This window comes from Trachurus japonicus, chromosome 5, assembly GCF_045865225.1.
Source record: "Trachurus japonicus isolate A0001 chromosome 5, Traja_1.0".
NCBI classification, from domain to species: domain Eukaryota; kingdom Metazoa; phylum Chordata; class Actinopteri; order Carangiformes; family Carangidae; genus Trachurus; species Trachurus japonicus.
In genome coordinates, this window is record NC_140911.1 from 31,736,244 (window position 1) to 31,758,719 (window position 22,476).

At 41.0% G+C, this 22,476-nt stretch overlaps 1 protein-coding gene across 1 annotated transcript; it reads left to right on the top strand.

Moving 5' to 3' along the window:
• Positions 1–1,721: 1,721 nt before the first annotated feature.
• Positions 1,722–21,097, top strand: mmel1 (membrane metalloendopeptidase like 1). The gene is made up of 24 exons (XM_085777491.1): positions 1,722–1,881; positions 5,779–5,955; positions 6,453–6,497; positions 6,837–6,896; positions 7,062–7,223; positions 7,375–7,455; positions 9,807–9,902; positions 10,433–10,551; positions 11,086–11,151; positions 11,473–11,607; positions 11,878–11,967; positions 14,506–14,642; positions 14,740–14,833; positions 14,920–15,048; positions 15,676–15,774; positions 15,863–15,946; positions 16,028–16,131; positions 16,559–16,617; positions 16,784–16,903; positions 17,118–17,251; positions 17,394–17,459; positions 17,624–17,719; positions 18,645–18,721; positions 19,320–21,097. Exons 2-24 carry the CDS (start codon positions 5,799–5,801, stop codon positions 19,417–19,419), a joined length of 2,310 nt encoding a protein of 769 aa, XP_085633617.1. The 5' UTR covers positions 1,722–1,881; positions 5,779–5,798; the 3' UTR covers positions 19,420–21,097.
• The last annotated feature ends 1,379 nt before the right edge of the window (positions 21,098–22,476 follow it).

Sequence of the window (22,476 nt, forward strand, 5' to 3'; positions counted from 1 at the left end):
CTTTGTGGGTAAGAAGTACATCTCCTTCCTTCCTTGCCAGAGGTCTGGCATTTGAATTCACTGCAACGGTTTTTTAGCCGCAGTATTATTAAACTCCACAAACTCATTTTCTATCCCTTCAAGATTCCCAAATGTTTCTGGTTGATGTATTCAAGGTATTACTGTATGAGTCTATACCGTAGGAGTAAAGACTAAAAACTCAAAGGGAACAATATTTTTGCTTAGTTGTTTCCCATCTACTGGAGCATTTACACCCGATTAGACCCACTGACACCCACAGCTCATCTGACCCATCATCACTTTGTGTTGTTAGGTGACTTCTAGTGGCCACATTAGAAACATGAAAGAGTTTGATTTCCATGTGAAATGAGTCTTGTTAAAGGGATAGTTCACTATTTTGTCAAATTGGCCCATTGCCATAATCCCCAAACTATTTTTGCAAAACTGAGCTTGCGGCTCTGCTCCGCCGTTCTAAAAATAGCTTGCACCAACAATTAAAGGTAACGAACCTACTCCTAAAACTATAGGGATTATGGCAATGGGCCAGTTTGACAAAATGTTGAACTATCCCTTTAACCACATTACTAATATGGTAACCTAATGTTCAATCTAATGTTAAGGAAGTACGTATTTTACCCCAAATCACAATATAGTATGCCTCAAAAACCAAGTAGCCCCCTCCATAAGAAACAGTAGGGGATTAAAACCAGTAAACACATGCACAAATATAATAAATCAGTGAAGCAGCTGATGACCAAAAATTGTCATCTGGTTGAAATACTGAGAAGTAAAACATGTTTGTGACATAAACTACATAAAATTTAATTACCGACTCATGGTAGGCAATCCCAATGCTGACCATCTGCATGGGGGACATGACGTCAGTGAATTATAGTGAAGACATATTTCCCCAGGTTTGGCAATTCCTGGAAAGATATGGGGTTATGTAAGTACACCATGTATATATAACTTAAGTGTAATATTTTTTGGAGAATTTACTTTGGAAAAGTTACACATTATAACTTGAAGTGCATGTTCTATTTTGGGTTTGACTTAAATAAACTATCTATGAGCACCGGCCAAACACGCTGTGGCCCCTGCTTTCTCTTTATTATCAGCTAATTAGTGTGGTTAATCAGGCTGATAATGAGCCTGCGCACCGTGCCATTTCAATCTGACACCAGGCCAGCGTTTAGTCTCCACCAGACACACCACAGGCATCTGAGATCTCCCTGAAGACAGGTCTTCCTGGACACTAAAGGGCAGAGGAATGACAAGGGCAACACAGGTGAGTGGTGTTTGTTTGAATGATAGCAGGAAGGCATTAATCCATACGGGATAAAGGTTGTGTTGTTGGATTCAGAATCCGCACAGCACCTTAAGAACATGTTTGTCTTATCTTATCTCTGTGCGGCCAGTCCAGACCCTCCACACCTGTCCCCCCCCGACTCAGCAGCTGGGGACTCCACTCCACTCCACAGTGAGGAAAAAAGAAATTGTGGCTCCCTATAACACATCCAGCAGCACGCTGACCCCTCAGAGTCACACAGACACTTCTCATCCCTTCCTCCCTTCAAAACACACAACCCAACAATTTTCTTCTCACAGCCATGTAATCGAAAACAATACAGTATTATCACCTCCCATCTGCCTCCCTCGCTCCCTCCCTCTCTCTCTTTCCCTCTTTTGCTCTCCCTCTCTCTCTCCACCGCCTCACTCATTCCCTGAGCAGCAGCCTGAACTGGATAACGTCTCCTTCAACCCGCAGCACAGTCTCATTTCTCTACACACCAGCTCTGAGTGGATGCTCAGCAGGGGTGTTTGAGATATTAGCGCGCTGTGGGGGAACGGCTCAGGGACTTCAACCATCCACACACAAAGGTAAGCCTCTAGATCGTTTAGATTTAGATTTCTGTTTGTAGCCAAGTCCCAAAGTGAAGGTGGTTCAGAGGTGGGACACTGGTGACAGATTGTCAGCAGCCTCAGGACAGATTTGAAACACCGGATGCGCTCCATAGAGACATTTCTACATGTGGAGGCTGTATTATGTGTGGGCCTGTGGTCAGTTAGTGAATAACGCCAAACTGGAGAAAGAGTGGGGATTGTTGGCACAGCTTGACCTCAGAGTTAATCCTTGTTTTGTTTGGAACACCAAGTTTAGACAAGAACAGTACCAGTCACTGGATACAGTTGTAATCTCAATGTGCTTGAACAGGAAGATCTCAAAAACATTTAGTACAGCTCAGTCTGACTTTCACAGGATTGTTTTTATTTCTTCTTTACACACTGAACCTCTCACCTCTGAGATCACATCACTATTTGTCATGGCTCATACAGTATCATATGCTGGCATACTGGTTTTTGTTCTGATCAAAAGTGCAAATAAATCTTAGATCCTCCAGTTGAACTGACTAAACTGAATCACTGTCACTGTTTTTTTTTTTTTTACATTGATGCTCCTCTAAGCCAGAGGCCTTGGAGAACCAACACGCTCTGTGTCTATGCTTGTGTAGATGTAACAGCTGGTATGGCCTGTGTTCTCACACTGTTCTTTCTGCAGATGTGTGCACTGATATAATGAAGTGGGGGAAAAAGGGTCTTTACAATCATTTTATTTTTGAAACATCATTGGTGTTCATGCATCTCATCTGTTGCTTGTCTCGACTGTGAGTGATTTTATCTCAACTTGACTTTTACCTGTTACACTAATGAAAAAATGTAAATGCTGTAATAGACAGTAATGTACTTCCTTGTTAATGTCATACTGAAAGAAAGCATGATGCAGTAAGTCTGTAGCAGTCAGGTGGTTTCTGAGCAGTGAAGCCTATAAACGCTGCTTATAGAGGCTTAGGTCAGAACTGAAATAAACACACGGTTTCTGGCCTAATTAAACTATAGATATACAGTGAGATGCCTGGTGTCATCATAGCGCTGTGAACAGTCTTTTGATCACTTAATATATCATCAGTTTCAAAATGTCTGAACCGACATGAAAAAGTGTTTTTCAACCGGAAAAGTGATACACAGATACACAGTGTTCTGCTCAGTTCAAAGATTCTCACATTACACTATTCAAATACACTTCAGCAGTCACGCGTTGGCGTGTGCTGACCCGTGAGTGTCCTCTGTTCACTACTAATTTGCAGTCAAGTGAAGGTGGTGACAGAGTGTCAGCAGTCTGAGGACAGATTTGAAAGTGGATGCACATCAGAGGGACATTATCCAAGATTTGAAGTTGACAATGTGGCCAGTTCCATCGACTCAATCAATAAAAACTAAAAACTAATGTACCGTGCCACGGCAGAGCTGACAAATGATGCTCCACTGTTGTAAACCAAGTTTGTAGATTCACTTTGCAGTTGATAAAAATGCAGATACTCTCCCAGATACACTTGGGGTCTACCGTTACCCAGTGCTCATGGTGGTGAGCAGCATCTATTGTAGTTCTATCACATTTTCAGAAAATCCAGTTTAAACTAATTTGTATGATTTGTTTGTGCATGGGGGTTTATGGGTTATGGGTTTTGTGTGATGATTATCCTCTTCAGCTCATTAGTTTTCTTCCATTTTGTGTTGGCAAAGAGGAAAACAGCAGCAAGCTGTGCATGCAAAGGGTCACATAGACAGTTCATTTACTATTTAGCACATCTGAATGGTATTTCAGGTTGTGAATAAAATAAAAGGACCTGATGTGTGATAAGATATCTCTAAAGAGATGAGGATCAAAGCTAATGCTGGGTCCTCATGAATTGATTCTCGGCAACTGAAACTGAATTTCAGTCCATTTTATATTTATTGTCTTTGGTGTCCTTCATCCAAACCAAACATGACGTTCAGCAGGGTTAATGCGTTTATAAAACCAAACTGAACATGACATTTAATTCATTTCGTGGACTGCCATTATCATGAAGGGGTTTGATGACCAGTTTCTCCATTAAAAATGCAACATTCAGGTGCTACATGCTCTGATTATTGACCACCTGCCTGATGAGTTCGGTTTTCACATTTAACTGGATCCAGGTATTTCTTTTAATGTGTTAAAAAATTATTTCAAAATGTCAAATTTCATTATTTGACAAATGTGTTTGTGGCCTGATGCTGTTAATTCAAAAGCCAGATCGGAATTATTACTATGATTAGAAAAATCCTATTGTAAAGCCTTTTTTTAAGGATTAAAATATTAAGACATTATTTTCAAGCTCTTTGTCAAATGCTGTTTTGAGCTGAAAATAAGCCATAAACTTAAAATTGATGGTGTCGAAGATTGTTATAGAAACAGTTTGTACGTTACTGTAGATATTGACGGACTACATTCTGTCAATGGGTAGACACAAAGACAACACAGACATCTGAGGACATTTAAGGATATTATTATGTCAATAACTCTTGCTACTGGAAAATAAATCTTGCATGGCACAGTTTTCCTTAAAGTGAGACCTGTCTTTAATGCAATAAACAAGGATTTTAGCCTGTGAGAGCGTTTCTGTGAGGATGAGAGTGAAGCTCTAACAAGCCCCTGCCTGCCCTTCATCCCCATAGTGCCAGATATGTGCCCATGCGTATTCATCAGGAAGGGCTAATGGGGCACAGCAGTGTGAACCTCTGATTTACAGCCCGCTCTCTGTCAGGCCTAATGATAGGGCAATGTGGCTGGTTATGGAGAAACAGGTGCTGCAGAGTGAATAGATGCGAAGCAATGCGGCTGAAAGCCATGGGTGATTGCCATTTTGTCCCCTGCACAAATGCTCATTTGCAATATTGTGTTCACATGTACATAATTATTGTACAGGGTTGGTTTGTGTGTGTGTATATATATATATGTGTGTGTGTGTGTGTGTGTGTGTGTGTGTGTGTGTGTGTGTGTGTGTGTGTGTGTGTGTGTGTTGGGAGAGAGGCGGGGGGCACCTATGACAACAATGATGATCAGTGAAAGTAAGTTTATCAGTTAACTTACTGTTTGCCAAATTATATCCAGCATTACTGTTACATTCACTCCACACAAGAACTCTCCATCTAACACTATGTTAACAACTAATGACGAAACAGATGGAGCTCAATGATAAAATGAGAACTAATGTCTAAAATGGAGTCAAATGTAAAAAGAAGCCAAATGGCAGCTCTACCAACTGAGCTAAACGCCACCCCATAATAGACTATGATATCTGTCTGTCACTATATATAACATCACATACAGCGTGTTGTTAACTTCAGTGGTAAAATGGTGAAACTGCTTTCACGCTGCACACTAACATGGACAGTGAATCATATGTATTGCCTTTTTACTAGCCCAATGTCTCATTTTGAAGGATTTTAATAAGAGTAAAGAGATCAACAAATCACAATATTAGTGAAATATAATGGTGAAAAACACTAAAGTTAAAGGGGCACTCAATTTTGTGTTGAATAAATATTAGTGTTATTTCTTATCCTTTTAATTATTTCATGATTTGATCAGCTTAAAACACAGTAATGTAACTACAAGCTGTAGCCTATATCAAACCCTTCGCTGAACCATTTACTCAGAGAAATAAAATGAGTGACACAAATAGTGACAAACTGTTATTGTGCAACAAGACCAACAGTTTCACAACTCCTGTCAGTGAAGTTGTTGTAGGTGTTCAGTTGAAGCTCACTCACTGCAGGTCAGCTGGCACAGTTTACCGATGGATCACTGCACAGCCCACACACACGCACACACACATACATATACGCACAAACACACTCACTGGTAGCTTTCTGCCTGGACCATCCCACACTCCAACGGTGTCTTTCCCACAGAGCCGGCAGTCGGGAGGAATATGGGCAAATCCGAAAGCCAAATGGATATCATGGAGAAATCAAGTAAACCTGGAAGGCGTCGTTGGACTGTTGCAGAGATCGGTCTGTCCGTGCTGCTGCTGTTGGTCAGCTGTGCCTTGGCCGGGCTGGTAGTCCTCTACACCACGGTTGTGAAAGGTAATGGATGTGTCAGGCTCACTGTGGAAAGATCCAGATATTACAGATGGCAGCAGTAAAGAAGTGTCTCCCTACTCTGTGTTGTTTTTTAATGACACAGGAAATTACCTTCGCCCTGGAAACGTCCTCAATAATGTGTTTTATGATACTGATGCTCATACGTTATTGGATAACCTTACAGAGATTTAAAAGTTTTAAGGTTAATGTTTCCCACAAAAGTTCGCAAATTAGTTATTTTTTCTTTTTAACCAATTGTTTTCAGAGTGTGTCTGTACACTACACACTATATCTATTTATTCAGCTCATTCAGCTCCCAGCTTCCAGCATTCACCCGTATTTCCTTCAGGAAATGCATTCCCTAGTTAATCTTTTCTGCCCTTGGCTTTGAAAAACATATAACTCCACATAAGACTACAATTTTTCCTCATTTAAAAGTATCATCATTATCCAGAGTTGATTTGTCCTGACTGTTTGTCTACTCCTTTCATCCAACTCAGAACAATCTCACAGGCCAAGTGTGTCAAGGAGCTCAACAGGAGAAGGTGAGTGCTTTAATCCTGTGTAAACTGAACACAGGATGCTCTGTGGGGACGAGTGTGTTGGGGGGGGGGCGGGTGTCATACTCAAGCCTGCACCTCTGATAGTCACTGTAATACGGTAATTCCCTTTACTGCCCGATCAGCAGTGCCACACAAAAGTGAAAGAGTCATTGCTGACATAGACATTGCCCGTCACACAACAGACTATAGATCCGGGCTGAGCGGAGCTACTGCTATATTTTACACAACAACAACAACAACATCCCTCCTTGTTGCAGTTTGTGTGTAATTTGTCAAACGTCTCACATTCTCTCACACGAGTGTTGACACTGATTTTTCCAGGCCAGCTGTCTCGCTCCAACATCAACAGTGTGTGCACAACCGCAGACTGTGTTACTGCAGGTGAGAGGAGCTGTTATTTCTTTGCTTCCCTGCTGTTTCATTTGGCAAATAAAGTCAAACCCCTTCCTTACAAAAAAACTAAACAAGAACACACAAAAAAATGTCTCTTCACCAACTTGTCCCACTGTCCCTCTTTCCTCTGCTCTCTCTATGATACTCTTAAAGCTGCTCGGCTTTTGCAGAACATGGACACGTCTGTTAAGCCATGCGATAATTTCTACCAGTACGCCTGCGGGGGTTGGCTGGAGCGCCATGTCATCCCAGAGACCAGCTCCCGTCACAGCGTCTTTGACATTCTGAGGGACAAGCTGGAGATTGTCCTCAAAGGTCAGTTGCCACAGATGTACAATGCCGGGGTCATGTTTTTTTGTTTTTTGTTTTTTTTTCCTTCAGTAGGGGGTCAGTGGGCTGCAGTATTCAGAGCTGCGCGTGGGTCTCATTCTGAGCGGAAATGTTTGAACATGTTTTGTTGTTGCAGGTGTTCTGGAGATGGAGAATGAACAGGACAGGGATGCCATCAGAAAGGCCAAGGTCCTTTACAGCTCCTGCATGAATGAGAGTAAGGACAGTTTTTGCTCTGACTAAAACGCTGACTATTTTTCTACTTGAAGGTTGAACAGAGTTCACTTTTAAAGATCTTTAGAGAACTTTTAATGCAACCAATGCAATTTAATGTCTATTATTGATCATTCTAAGAAAAGAATGATGGAAAACCAATAGAGATGGATGAATATGGTTTAGAATTTTAGTTTTTCAGAATTAGCATGACTATATTTTCTGTTGACCTGGATACATGACATAAAATGGATGGAGGGACAGCTGAATTGACATAATAAATATGATGACCAAGTTGTTTTCGAGGCAAATGCAGAGACTGCTTGCCGAAAAACTGCTCCCGATGGGAACGCGCATCAGCGGTTTTGCATGAATTTACTTAGAAAACAACTCCATCTCGTAACGTTCCGTTATTATCTCATAGCGTGGTGAATGTGCAGGTCACAACTTGTCCACCAGAGCATTTTGGAGTTGTTGGATTGTGTATTTGATGAGTTTGATGAGGGAAACCAAGAAATCCCATTAGCCTCCGTAGTGTAGCTCTGAGCAGCTTGCGGCTCTGCTCCACTGTTCTAAAAACAGCTTGCACCGACAATTAAAGGTAACGAACCTACTCCTAAAACTATAGGGATTATGGCAATGGGCCAATTTGCCAAAATGTTATACTAACCCTTTAAGTGTTTACTAGAGGTCCAGTGTTGCTGATTGACACTCCTCTAAAACAGTGTCCTGATGCCCCACTGTTTTAAAGGGACAACGAGGAGTTTTGGAAAAGCGAAGTGTTTTCACACTACATTTATGAGCCTCCGTGCGCACCGTGAAATTCTTTGACCGGCGCAAGACGGACTCATGTTTTAATTCATCAATAATTAAAGTCAGAGGTTCAAAGAGGTTCACATACCGTCGTAGTTCCGACCATAAACGGCGATTTGGCTGCGTTATTCTCATGACTCGCCACGAAGGAAACACTGGTCAGCTCGAACAGCATTTCCGCCACCACTAATAATAACAAAATAACGATAGAGACAAAACGATATATTTATCACAAATGGGCCCATTAACAAGTGTGGGTAGCGGAGATTCATCCACATTAACGTGAGACTTTTTTATAACCGAATAGAAACTCCTCGTTGTCCCTTTAACAAGCCAACTTTCACTTCATCAGTGGAGAAAGTCTCATGAGAGCCAGCAATCAAATACAAAAACTTTTTTTTTTAAAGCATTAGTAAGTGATATATTTGTGTTAATATAAGTCTTAAATAGTTATATCTTCCGACAGCAATCACTTCTATAGAGTGTTTGGTCTGAAACACGGGTCTGTCAGTCACTCTGCTCTGCTCTGAGCCGAGGAGAAAACATTTATCGTATCCTACAGTTTTTATCCAATGAGGAGAGAGAACGGCATGCAGGGCTGTGTGTGCAGCCAAGGGACGCCGTGAATGTGGCGGCGTAGGGACGAGGACTGTTATGGTGCGTTCAAGGAAACTCGTATTTTTCCGACCGTGAAGTCGTACCAGTTCGATCTGGTACGAGTTCACCGGTCAGAAGTTACAAGTGGCCGTTATAGTGACTTTCACAGGTAAAACAGGTCGGAAAAACACGAGTGGGTTGCCTGGAACGCTACAAAGTCGTAAGTTGTGACTTGAAGCTGTAATGTACGATTTCAAAAGCCTGCCTGGAACGCAGCATTAGCGAAAACGACCGGACCACTTACTTCTGCTTTAACTTACAGAACCATCAACAGCAAGCAAGTCAATTGTATCTCTTGAATGACTTGTGCAGCTTTTTTTGAGGACATTTCAAGACCTGGACATACCTTACTCAAGAGATGGCGTTACCCAGTTGTCATTTGTGTGTAAAAACTAAAAGTCTAAAGCACCAAGAAGCTTCACACCTACTGATCAATCAGACATTAGCTTTAGTTTAAACAGTCAAGTAAAGGGAGGAAAATGTACAGTATTTTTGCTCCACCCTCCTCCTCATTACACTGCAGCCCTTTAGTTTCATGGTTGATCCTTAATAACAGCTGTCCGTTACTAGGCATCTGGACATCTGTAATTAGATGATTGACAGTCAGAGGATGAGGTGGGGAAGATGAAGGACTATTACACATTGAGGACGGTATAATTGAAATGTCTGTGTATTTTTCACTGTGTTTACACTTGACAATTTTAACTGAATGTGACCTCCTTTTATGTTTTATAATTTAAAATCAGATGTTCATCCTTGTGGTGACATTATTTTTTGTAAACAACTGTTTCGAACTTTCCCCCTCAATGTGGATGAATAGTAGACTTGATTCACTGTTGTTGTTGTTGTTGTTAAATGTTACAATACATAGTATTTTATCCACAGGCCTCATAGAGCATCGTGACTCCCAGCCCCTCTTGAAGCTCATAGAGACTATTGGAGACTGGCCTGTGGCGTCAGATGACTGGAACACCACTACAGGTAATACCTCAATACCACACACACACTGATTAACATCTACAGCCTCCTCTGTGCAAACAGGAAAATGTCCGCTTGCAGCACGTCCACGCAAACAAGCACCAGTGTTCCTACTCAAATACATGTGCTCACACGGAGCCTGCGGATCTATATTTGTACTCAGTGAATTGCTGAGTATGAGCTTTGTTGGTGGGATCAAGAGGCCGACTGAGGCTCTTCAGCTGAGCAGTCAGGTGTGGAGCCTGGGAGTGTGATGAGTGGGCAGAGGAGCAGGTCCTCAATCAGGCCTGAGAACGATGCTTTAAATAGTCTACGCTGCTCTTCCCCAAGCTCCTGCCACTGGCCACTAAGTAAAAGTAATCACAGGCGGTGGTTCAGATTGAATTATCCATGCATATCTGCATGCACAGATTTACAGAGTGCCCAGTTAAATGAGCAACACAGACAGAGAGATGACCCGAGTCTGGCAGCAACATTTACCCGTTCTTCACTGTTTATGGACGGATGCTGATTGTTTTCTTCTGTTATGGCAGAGGAGGCGTGGAGCCTTGAGGACACACTGGCCACACTCACTGCTCGGTTCCACAAGAAGGTTCTGCTGGACATGTACGTGTGGACGGATGACCGCGACTCTAGGCGTCATATCATTTATGTAAGATCGCTTTTTATCTCAACCATTATGCAGGTATTACAGCTAAGGCTGGGATTATACTATATCTATCATGATGTTAATGAATCTGTCAATACTTTCTGACTTTCCTGAGTTTTGGCATTCAAAAAGGACTAGAACACTTCCTGGCTATTTTTAGCTGCAGATTAATGCAGATTAAGTGCTCTACACAGTAATTATGGCAGCAGGACAGAGTAGGTAGCAAAATAACCTGCAATGCCCACGTTCATCAGAATAAAGAAACATTTGGTCCACTAATGTGTTTTTAATCGCATTTGGAAAACAAGCGGAAATGCCACAGAGTGTCAGGATTACACAGACAACGCTTGTAGTAAAAAATAAACTATAGTAAAAATAATAACTGCTGATTTTGTTCTCCCCATATTATCAAAGGCCATAATCAAAGTAGAAACTTACCTTGAATTATACTGTTCAAACACACATGATCTAAACATTACAAAGATTATGAATGAATGTGCACAAATACATAATTTAATTTTCTTGTGTATTGCTTAGATTGACCAGCCAGGACTTGGGATGCCATCAAGAGACTACTACTTCAATGATGGAAACTACAAAAAGGTTATGACCTAACAGATCCGTTAACATAAATCACATACGTAACAGTATGAAATTATGCAAATAGCATTTTTTCATTTGCTTTTGTTTTTGGTGTTCAGCAATGACATGTCATTTCAATAAAAACTGAGGACACAGACTGATGACTGTGAAAATAACCTTTGCTGTTGAGATTTTCAGCATAACCATAATTCCATTCACCTTTTGGGTTGGCAGCAGGAGAACTAATGACACTGCCTGTGTGGCTAGATATGAAAGACTGTAACTGAAAATAAAACATGTTCTGGCTGAACTGGCAGTTAAACTATTATTATTGTACCACAGGTTCGTGAGGCCTACCTACATTTCATGGTTTCCATTGCGAAGATAACCCGAGAGGACAGGAACTTGACTCAGGAGGACGACCGTGTGTGGGAGGAAATGATGCAAGTGCTGGAGCTGGAGACAGACATCGCCAATGTGAGTGCCAGCCACAACAGGAAGTGGTTCTGTAGGACGAGGGCTAAGGAAAATTAATAATGACAAGATGAAAAATGAGCACCCCCTCTCTGCTTCGAGTAAATGAAAGAACCAGGCTACATTTACATCTGTGGACCTAGGAGTTCGGCCAAGCTTTCAACAGGGGTTTTTATTTTTGTTGTTTTTTTTGGGAACCTGTCAGCAGCATGACAAATGAGATAACAAAGCATCGGTTTATAGATGTTTTTTCTCCCTCCTGTTGCTGTGCAGGCCACATCCCCAGCAGAAGAGCGCCAAGATGTCACTGTTCTCTACAACAAGATGACACTTGGTGAACTGCAGAGCTCATTTAGCTTTAATGTAAGTGTGATTTATTAATTCCCTGTGCCTTACATAATCAAAGCGCAGCCAGATCACTGGCTCAAATCAATTGAACATTGTATCTTTGACAGTGTGTTGGACAAACTGAATAAGTGAATGTGGATGTTTGTGCTTCAAGCATTGTTGAGATGCCCTTTGGGTGTTGATTCCGATCCATATGTGAATTACAAAGGGAAGTTACGTAACAAACACTGTCAGGGATTGAAAGAATGCTGGAAAAATAAAAGCAAAAGCAAAAATTCACTCAGCTCAAAGTTAAAGGTGTTCAGAAATGGCCGCTTGTCCTGTTTGTCGCGCCTCCTTCCACAAGTTTCCACGAGTTTACCTGAGTAAGGAAAACAAATCTGATTGGTCGTTATCGAGCAGGCGGGATATTCAATGTTTGGGGCAAGACTGAGCACGGTGTGTGTATGTGTGTACAGTATGTGTGTGTGTGCGAGAGTGTTTAGCTAAGTTGGCTGTAGAGTAAGAAAAATGGAATATGTTGATATTAATGTAATTTGATAAACTAACAGCAGTTTGAAAAAGAGCATTGTGCTCGAAACGTCACGCTATTAAATCCTCTGAAGGGAGCTCCTATGGTGTGCGGATTTTTTCTTTATTTCAATTTGATAAACTAAAACACACTTCTGTCAGGACCACTATGTCAAAATAATATTTATTTACTTGCAAGTTTTATTTGGCGGTATGGTACTGTTCTGGGACCCCCTGCTCTTCCACGCGCTTGCGTGGAAAGCCTGAGGCAGGAAGAGCACCTTCCTGCCCTTCACGAGCCATCATGAACGGCATAAGCAGGGAGCGCAGCAGCAAAGAAAACCCAGACAGAGCAGAGCAACCAACATGTACAATGACAGGAGGAGCTGGGGTGGAGGTGGGTTGCAAAAAAGCTGGCAGAGGAAGCAGCAGCAGCAAGGGAGGTGACGTCGGGCTAGAGCAGTTTAAATATCGCGCTCTGAATGCAATTCCCCAATAGGAAGCAGCCACGGGGAGTCAGCTGAGCCATCAGCTGATCTGCACAGGTGATGAGAGTTGCTGATTAAGAGCTTGACGTCATGGCCTGCCAGAGCTAACGCTACGCTTGATTTTATAGCTATAAAGTACACACACCTTCCTGTAACTGATAACAATATTTTTGAAGATGGATATGTAACATTGAAGAAGCATAAGCATAACATGTCATTAATGAAGAAGTGTTTTGGGAATGAATTGCTAAGTGCACAAATGAAATGACACAATATAGTGGTACATGTGGCCAAAAGTTGTCTGGTAGTGGATTTTTAAAGTCTGACAAAATAACGATAGTTTGGAGCAGGAGAAAGTTGGTAGCTGATTATTTGGCCAATACCTCAAGAAAAAAGCACATCAGGTTTGTACAGTCCAGACAGCACAGTCAGTCAGAGGCAGTGAGTCAGCAACAACCTCCCTCACCATCTCATGTTGAAAAGACCATGACAACTGTGTCTAGGTTTGTACAGTATTTAGCAGGCAAGCGTTTGTCAAGCCTGGTTATGGTATACAGTAAACAAAGTAACTTTGCCCCTACCTTCTACGCGGAGATCTGGTGGAATAAGATGATGTTGGCTGTTCTGCTGTCACTGGTGGGAGGTGCACTACAGTAACTGGTCAAACCTAAAGTCCACTGGCACTGCTGACTCTCCTTATTTAGCACCAAGGTTCTCATCTAAAGAAGAAAAAGGGAAACACAAGAAAACTAATTTAGTGCTTCTTCAAAAATGTCTGACTATTCCTTTAAAACATTATGTATAACATGAACCTCTATGAAATACTGCAGCTGCATGTAGGTTAGCAATGAACAAGACAGGACATGAGACTAGTAACCACAGCAACAGTAGCGCTGCTTGTTGTTACTCCATCCACACACAGGTGTAACTAATTTAGTTAAAGTGACTAAAAACTAAATTTAACAGTGGATGAAAATGATAATGGGGTCTACGGAGGTGCTCAGCTGAAGCTACGTTCACCCTTGACGCCCACACGGAGTTGAACAGTAGCCTACCTTGTTGTCTTCGCTAGCAGCTGTTGCTGCTGTTCCTCTTCATTTTTTAGTTGTTTTAAGCAACCAATCAACTGCAAGGTAGACAATCTGCTTCCTGTTTACACCCAGCGCGCGCGTGCCCTGTGTACGTGGTAGTGGGTAGTACAGGCGTGAGCGTTTTCAGGTAAAAAGTAGATTTTGTGTAAAAAAAAAAAAAATGGAGTTGTGTGGATGTAGCCTGAGGTTATAGCCTTCTGTGTCTTTACCCTGTCCATGACTTTTCCCCCAAAATAACAGCTTATCTAATGTAAAGCCTCGACTTTGTTTGTTTTGACAACAGACAAAAAAGGCAAAATTGTTACATTTGATATGAAGTATTGCACTTGGTCAGGGTCAGAGCATGTATTTCAATAAAATATTAAGAAATAGCACCCAAATAGTAGTTCACTGAGTCATAGGTAAACAAATAGAAAAACAACTATTTTTTAGTGATATTTTATGTTCTTGCCATTTTTTCGCAGGGTTTTAACTGGACACGATTTATTCAAGGCGTGTTGTCCAGTGTGTCCATTGAGGTCCAGCTGGAGGAGGAGGTGGTGGTGTACAGCTCTCCCTACCTTGAAAAGATGAATGAGGTCCTCTCCAGACACAGTGTCAGGTCAGCCCTTGAGCTTTAAGCAGACACAATGATGATGTTACCACAGAGCAGCTTCAATCCTACACGGAAACTGAACAAAAACAATGTTTGTTTGCAGAGCTATGCAGAACTACCTCACCTGGCAGCTCATCACTGACAGAGTGAACAGCCTGAGCCGCCGCTTCAAAGATGCCAGAGCTCGTTACAGGAAGGTATGATGTGCATGGCATGGCATGGCATAACAGAGCTACACAGGTTAGCCTAAGCAAGCAAAAATAATACTACTCTTTGTGTGTAGACTCTCTATGGGACCACTGTGGAGGATGCTTGGTGGCGAGAATGTGTCCGTTACGTCCAGAGCAGCATGGAGAACGCAGTGGGAGCTCTGTATGTGCGAGAGACCTTTGCTGGAGAGAGTAAGAGAATGGTGAGTCTTTTTCCTCTATGACCACAGCTGAACAAAACAGAAACAATTCCTCCTTAGAGCATGGAAATCAATAACTGTAAACAACAGATGTTTACGTCAAACTCTGTGTGAAGACATTCATGGTATGACAGTCATCATGCGGAACCAATTGAATTAGAGGGGCCAAGGTTTTTCAGGCTTCAGTTTGTATTGTGTGCCACTGAATCAAGGTAATACTGTATATGGCATCATTATCTGTTTATTATTTGAACACTTGACACACAACCTTTGGAACACATCAAATGTCCGCTTCAGTTTATTTGGTTTGAAAATCACAAACTTATCTAGTGCTTTGTGCTTAGTAGTGGTAATGATGATTCAAAAGCAGTACATACAAATCAATGGTTAATAAAAAACACACTATAATATATAAATGCTTATTTCTCTTCATAGAGAAGTGTATAATTATTGCAAATACTATGCATTAATACACATTTCAAATGTCAAGTGTTGCTTGTACATTCAGTATGAAGTGTGGTATTTTTTTCTGCCATTAAATATGCATTTACTAACAAAATGCAGCTCTGTATGAAATGTATTTCTGTACTGGATCATGATTCCAGTCTTTGTCTCTGTCAAATGTCAAAGGTCAGTGATCTCATCAATAAGATCCAGACAGCCTATGTGGAAACACTGGAGGAGTTAAGCTGGATGGACTCTCCCTCGAAAGAGAAAGCAAGAGAGAAGGTACCGTTAGTAGTTGAGCTGAAAGAATAAGGGTGATCTCATCTCGATGTCAGGTATTATGACACAGATTGCTGTGCATCTCTTGCAGGCCATGGCAATCAAGGAGCACATTGGTTATCCAGATCATATTCTTCAGGAGAGCAACTTGAAACTTGACCAAGAGTATGCTCATGTGAGTAATATAGGCCACATTGTGAGACACTAAAAGATACACTTATCACTGATCTCTGATTAATTATGTGTCTCTCTCCAGCTAAACTTTAGTGAAGAACACTACTTTGAGAACATCTTGGAGAACCTCAAGTCCGAAGCACACAAGAGTCTGAAGAAGCTCAGAGAACCAGTTGATCCGGACTTGTAAGCTGCAGATGCATCTGACTTTATAAATTAGTGGGAAAAAAAACACCTCATACTCACACACTCACTGTTTTCAGTGTAATAGAAATGACATTTCAGGTCCCTCATGAGGTTGATTACACAAAAAGTGGTTTGTGAGACAGTCTTACATTTCATTTTTGCAACCACTTTCTGTTTCCAGGAAAGTAGACAAAGTTCAGCATTGACAAAATGTAAGAATAACATTAAGTGGACATGATGCAGGAAGAGACTGTTGCAATTTGTTGATTATATAGTCACAAGAACAGGATGCTTTGTGTCCTCATCAAGTAACTATCAATGAACATTGAAGATGAAGGTTTAAATGTATTATTCCATGGCACAAAATATATCCCACGCATGAACTGTACAGGTGCTTACTTGAATCCATTTCTCAATCACTCCTCAGGTGGATCATTGGTGCTGCTGTGGTGAATGCATTCTACTCACCTAACAGAAACCAGATAGGTAAGAAGAGCTTTACAAGGAACAATGCGGCCACCTGGGGCCTGTGTGAAAAATTAGAGATGTTTTTTTTTTTTTTCATTAGAGCAGTGTCTCTTCATTGTAATCCTGTTTAGGTCTGCTGCCAGTGTGTGTTGTGTGTTAACTCCACCTGTTTATGTCTGTGCAGTGTTTCCTGCAGGAATCCTGCAGCCACCTTTCTTCAGTAAACATCAGCACCAGGCCCTGAACTTTGGTGGAATAGGAATGGTTATTGGGCATGAGATCACACATGGATTTGATGACAATGGTGAGACAGTATGATTTACTATGGATATTTGAGGCAGCAGTGATTTACTGTGGATATTTTAGGAAACCCAAACAGTTTATCATTTGTGGTCATTTTATCATAACAATTTCAAATGTGTCATTACCAACAACTGAACATGGTGGATGACTGCCTTTCAGATATGTGTCATGTTTGGCAAACAGTACTTTCCTTAATGCATTGTGTTTCTTTACAGGTCGTAATTTTGACAAGGATGGTAATATGCTAAACTGGTGGAGTAATTACTCTGCTGAGCATTTCAAAGATCAGTCACAGTGCATGGTGCAACAATATGGCAACTTCAACTGGAAGCTAGCAGGAGGACAAAACGTAAGCGCCCAGTGGCAAGTGAAATGAGGGGTTTTGTCTCTGCTGTAATCTCTGACCATGTAAGCCATGTATTAAGTGATCACCAGAAGGAGTGTTTACATGCTGGTGTGTGTTCATTGTGTCCGTGTGTGTGTGATTGCAGGTCAGTGGAATCAGCACTTTGGGGGAGAACATTGCAGACAATGGAGGAGTTCGTCAAGCATACAAGGTTGGGTGTCAGCACAAATACCACAGAGCACATGTTACTATTTATACAATAATGACAAAGTCCAAAATACTTACTGCATACCTGAAACCTGTCTCTGAGTTTGTGTGTGTGTGTGTGTGTGTGTGTGTGTGTGTGTGTGTGTGTGTGTGTGTGTGTGTTTGCAGGCCTATCTGAAGTGGGTGGAGATGGAGGGTGAAGAGCCTCATCTACCTGGTCTAGACATGAATCACAAGCAACTTTTCTTTCTTAACTTTGCTCAAGTAAGTGTGAATAGTAAGAGAACATGTTTCTGCGCATGTTATTTCAGCAGACAGGGTGGGACAGATAATATTTTCCTTATCTGGAGCTTAGAGCCAGAGTTCAGGAGGAGCATTTTATAGTAGATGTTTGGTGCTGAGATGTGAATTCTGGGACAAACGGAGAGGGTCAGTGGGCGACGTACTGGATCACACCCAGAACAAATCAGTGCTCGCTCAGCTACACACATAGGGGGTGAGAGGAGCTACCAATGTAAACAGCCTCATGGTGCCAGGGAATGTAAAGCATAAGCAGACTAGAATAACCTCCTTGTGATTGTGTGCCTCTGCCAACCAGGCAAGTTGTAGGAGATATGATCCCATTTGTATTTAACTGTGTCACAGTTAGGGTATGAATTTGTCAGTTATGACCAAAAAAAAGTGTTCTTTAAGGTCAGAGTGAGCTTGACCCTTGACCTTTGACCTTTGACTTTTGACCACTAAATTCTAATCCGTTCATTCTTGAATCCAAGTCATAGGTAATACCAGATGATGTAATGAGTTTCCCTTTGGGCATTCACAAGAACATGAGGTCATGTTCACCCTAGCTCACCAAATTCTCTGAAGGTGGTCTTAACAGATCACTTGCGAGAGACCAAAAACATGTTTTGACTGGTCACAGTGACCTTTGACCACCAAAATGGTGTGAAAATGAAGTCTGTTAGAGAAACAAAACACTCAGCAGTGAGAGGGTGAACAGAATGATCCGGTACATGAATAAAGCAACGTGTTTCTGTTAAGTCTAAGTACTTGTATAAACAAAGAATAAATACTATAAACAGAAGTTATATTTTTGGTGATATATATTCATTTTATGATTTACAATTGTATTTCTAATGTTAACAGTTTGCAAACACACTTTAAAATGTCAATCTTTTATTTTTTTTAGGTGTGGTGTGGTGCTTATAGACCCGAGTATGCCAGCCAGTCCATCAAGACTGACTCACACAGTCCCTTAGAATACAGGTAAGAGGCTTATATGGCCTGGAGTGAACCAGAGGTGCTCCAGTGACAACTTTTCAGACCAGTGAGAATTTAGTATTTAGACTGATCTAACTCTGATGAAGTACAAATCTACTGAAAAATAACTACAACGGGTAGACTAGTGCTCAGTCTGATCTAGAACACAAACACACAGACACAAAAGAGTAGATTCTTTACTTACTTTGGTTTCTTGGCATGACTTCACTTTTTTGATTCCCCCTCACCATTCTTAAAGCGTCATTTCTCAGCACTGCAGGCAGAAGTTTTCCATGGGAAAAACCCACTGTACAGCAGCTGATCAGCAGCAAACAGCAGACAGACAGCAGGACGCCACTGACTCTGTTCCTCGTTAAATTTAAAGATTGACTATACTCTAAATAAAGCCTGTTAATCTAACAGTTAAGGTATTCTGTTGTGCCAAAGCACAATTTATTATAGCATTGGAATCATTTCAGCACCGCTCGCTGATTGAAACATAAGGACTTGGAGGCTGGATGCATATTTAACAGTGCTCCTCTCACTTTCATAGCATATTTCAGCTTTTATCCCCCTTAATGTTTTGTTTTTCTTTTGTCTTCAGGGTGCTTGGCTCTCTCCAGAATTTTGAAGCGTTCTCAGAAGCTTTCCAGTGCCCGAAAGGCAGTCCAATGAACCCTGACCTGAAATGCAGAGTCTGGTAGAGTTTCACTCATGAGATATTTATCATCCCACATGGGCAACTCTGATCAAAAGAGAGACATTCTGCTTAAAGACTTGTTCCACTTCATTTGGGGAGGAATGATGAGATATTTGGATGTAGGCTACTATAGTTGTTTTTCAAATGGATGACGTCCTGGACTACACTCTAGTTTCAAAACTTGAAGTATATTGTATACTACATAAAAAAAGAAACTTTCTGAGTATCTTCTCAAGTTTGAAGTGTTGTCTCTGGATGAGTAGGTCAGTTGTTCTCATCACTGCTGTGTCCCACAACAGATGACGAGTAGGTACGTGAATGAAGAAAACAAAAGACCTTGTGAAAAGGTTCAAGCTTATGGCTGACTTTAAATACTTAACCACAATTAATCCTTAAAAATCTCTTGTCCAGATCTTTGTGATTTATCCATTTACATCTGACACTGAGTTGACTTGGTGTCTTTCCCCTAATGTGTTGTTTTCAAGATATTGTGCCACTTAATAGTGAACCAATCCAACTATGACTGCAGCGTGAGTATATGGGATGAATGAAAGCTCGAGGCTTTGCTGAAGTGAAGCTACAGCAGAATTAGTCACACTCTGAGAGTTTGGTTATTCACTGTTACATGAAACAAATTACCTAAAGACTTTAAGACTGTTAAATCTTTGCAGCTTTAACCTTAAATTAACGTTCTGAGAGCACTGCAGCTGTCAGCATTTTTACACTCACACAATGGATAAATATTTTAAACTCACACAGCTATTAAGTCTTTCTGCTGTTCTGTATTTCTATATCACATCCCACAATTTGCTGTTGCTCAATACTCACTGCACAAATGTAGATATGTCAGTCCTGACAGTTTGCTGTAAGAATCCATATGTTTTCATGAATATTGGTGACTGGCTGCTTTTTAGCAGAAAAACACAGCACTTGATGATGTAATGATGCTGAAAACCCCACTTTATTGCATTATTGTGAAAGGCCGTGTCAGCCTTTGATCAGTTGTGAATGCAAGTGTGGGTGTGCTGTAGGTTACTTATCACAGTTGTGTTGTGTGTTTGACGCTCACACCCCTTTTCTCCTGCTTCCACACATTCCACCCTAGAAAAGATTTCTAGTGTTTCTGTATTCTGGGCTGGTTTATCACACTCCCCAACATGCCATTTGTTAGATTACACATACCCACAATTACTATTACAATATTATACTATATACTTGTATGATATGTGTTTGTTTACATTTAACCCAAAAAAAGGCTGAATTGTCTAAGAACTATAGTCTTCTCTGTTACTTCACAATCTCCCCAGAGGAGACATGAACACAGTGATTATAAGACTTTTAGCCTCGGGGCACGGCCAATTACATACTAAAAGGAAGAGGTACACTCACACAGACAGGGAGTAGATGAAGTGGTTTGCCTTCTGATCTCGCATTGATCAGTGCCGTCTAAGATGAAAGGATGAAGCGCAGTGTGCTGATGCGTGGTGACCGCTGGTGCCAAACCACAAGCCCGCAGGCAGACACACCGAAGAATAGAGTTTGTCATTAAAGAGATGGCCAGGGCCAGGACTGTTATTTTCTACCTTTATTAATGAGTAATGACAGGGGAATCAAAGCTGGGCAGAGTTCATGAGGAAGGACAGAGGTACTGACTGTGAGAAGCCACTGTTGCTGAACTGAGTGAAAAAAAAAGAAAAAAGAAAAGAAGCAAAGCAGGAAAAAACAACACACAACACCGCCGTTTTTGAATGTTCACTTATCATTGGTCACATTCAGGATGCCTTGGTAAACTGAACACGACTGTTAGGTCTCAGTAGAGGCTGGTGAATTGAATGTGCACACATAAGCTTTATATTCTTAGTCTGTCCCTCAATCTTCACATTATTGGCAAATGCTGTTGTTTTACAGGGGGAGGGGACACAATCAAAGACTGTTTTACTCGGAATGTAAATGGTGATAATCTGCTGCCGCATTAAAGCAAAAGTTCACAAGTTTGGGAAAGAGGGCCTGTCACTCTCTGGTGGTCAGTCGCATACAGGTAACATACTGTAGTGTACAGACTGGGAACAGATGGCTGATCTGGTTCTGTCCAACAGAAACAATCCTCAGTCATTAAAACAAATGAGCTTTGATTCACGGGGGTTCATATGACAGACTGTTCCATGCCTGTGACATGTTAAAAAGCTAAAAATAAATAAATAAAGAAGGATAACTTGCCCATTTTGTTATTATTTAACAAACACCTGACGTGAGATTCAGACTTACTGAGAGGCAGATTTTACATGTATAACCAGACCAGACTTGCTGTTTCCCAATCTTTTCAATCTTTGTGCTGTACTTAAAACCAGAGGAGTATTAATGTTTCCATCTCACTCTCCACTTGAAGCTTATTTTCCAAAATGTGGAACTTTTCCTTTAAACAACGAGGCACATTCATCATGTCTTGCTCGAAAGAAGCGCTGGGGGCTGCATCATAAGCTACGATGTGACACCCAGCTGCTGGTTGAAGCAACAGTTTGGACTCTTGTACAGTTTGATGTTGTGTAAAATTAGTAAAACAGCTCAAATTGTTTATTGAACACTAATCGCTCATAATGTAAAAGGTGTTATTGTAGATGCTTGGTGTTCTATACAGCAGTATTTAGATAAGTAAGTAAGGATTCAATTTGGGTGAAAAAGAAAGTGTATATTTCTTATTTACTTAGATGGTGAAATTGTGTCATTTTAAAATGATAAGCCAAGTACAACTGCATTTTTGCTATATATGAAAATGTTTTATCCACAGTGTATACCCATCAAATGAGTTTATTTATCTACATGAATATTTATGAAATAACATTGTTGCTTTGCAAGGATTCAGATGTTAAAGATGTTTTATGATTGTTCCTGCTGCTATGTAATTATCTAAACTAACTGCTATTTTTGTGACTCTGAAGATCTGTAATTATTGCCATTAAAGTGACTGTCTCAACAGCCATGACCTCAAGCCTTTAAATGAATGGTGTTAGTTCAATGGTGTATAGAAACTTGAAAAATCATGTTGGATTCATTCTCACTCAGT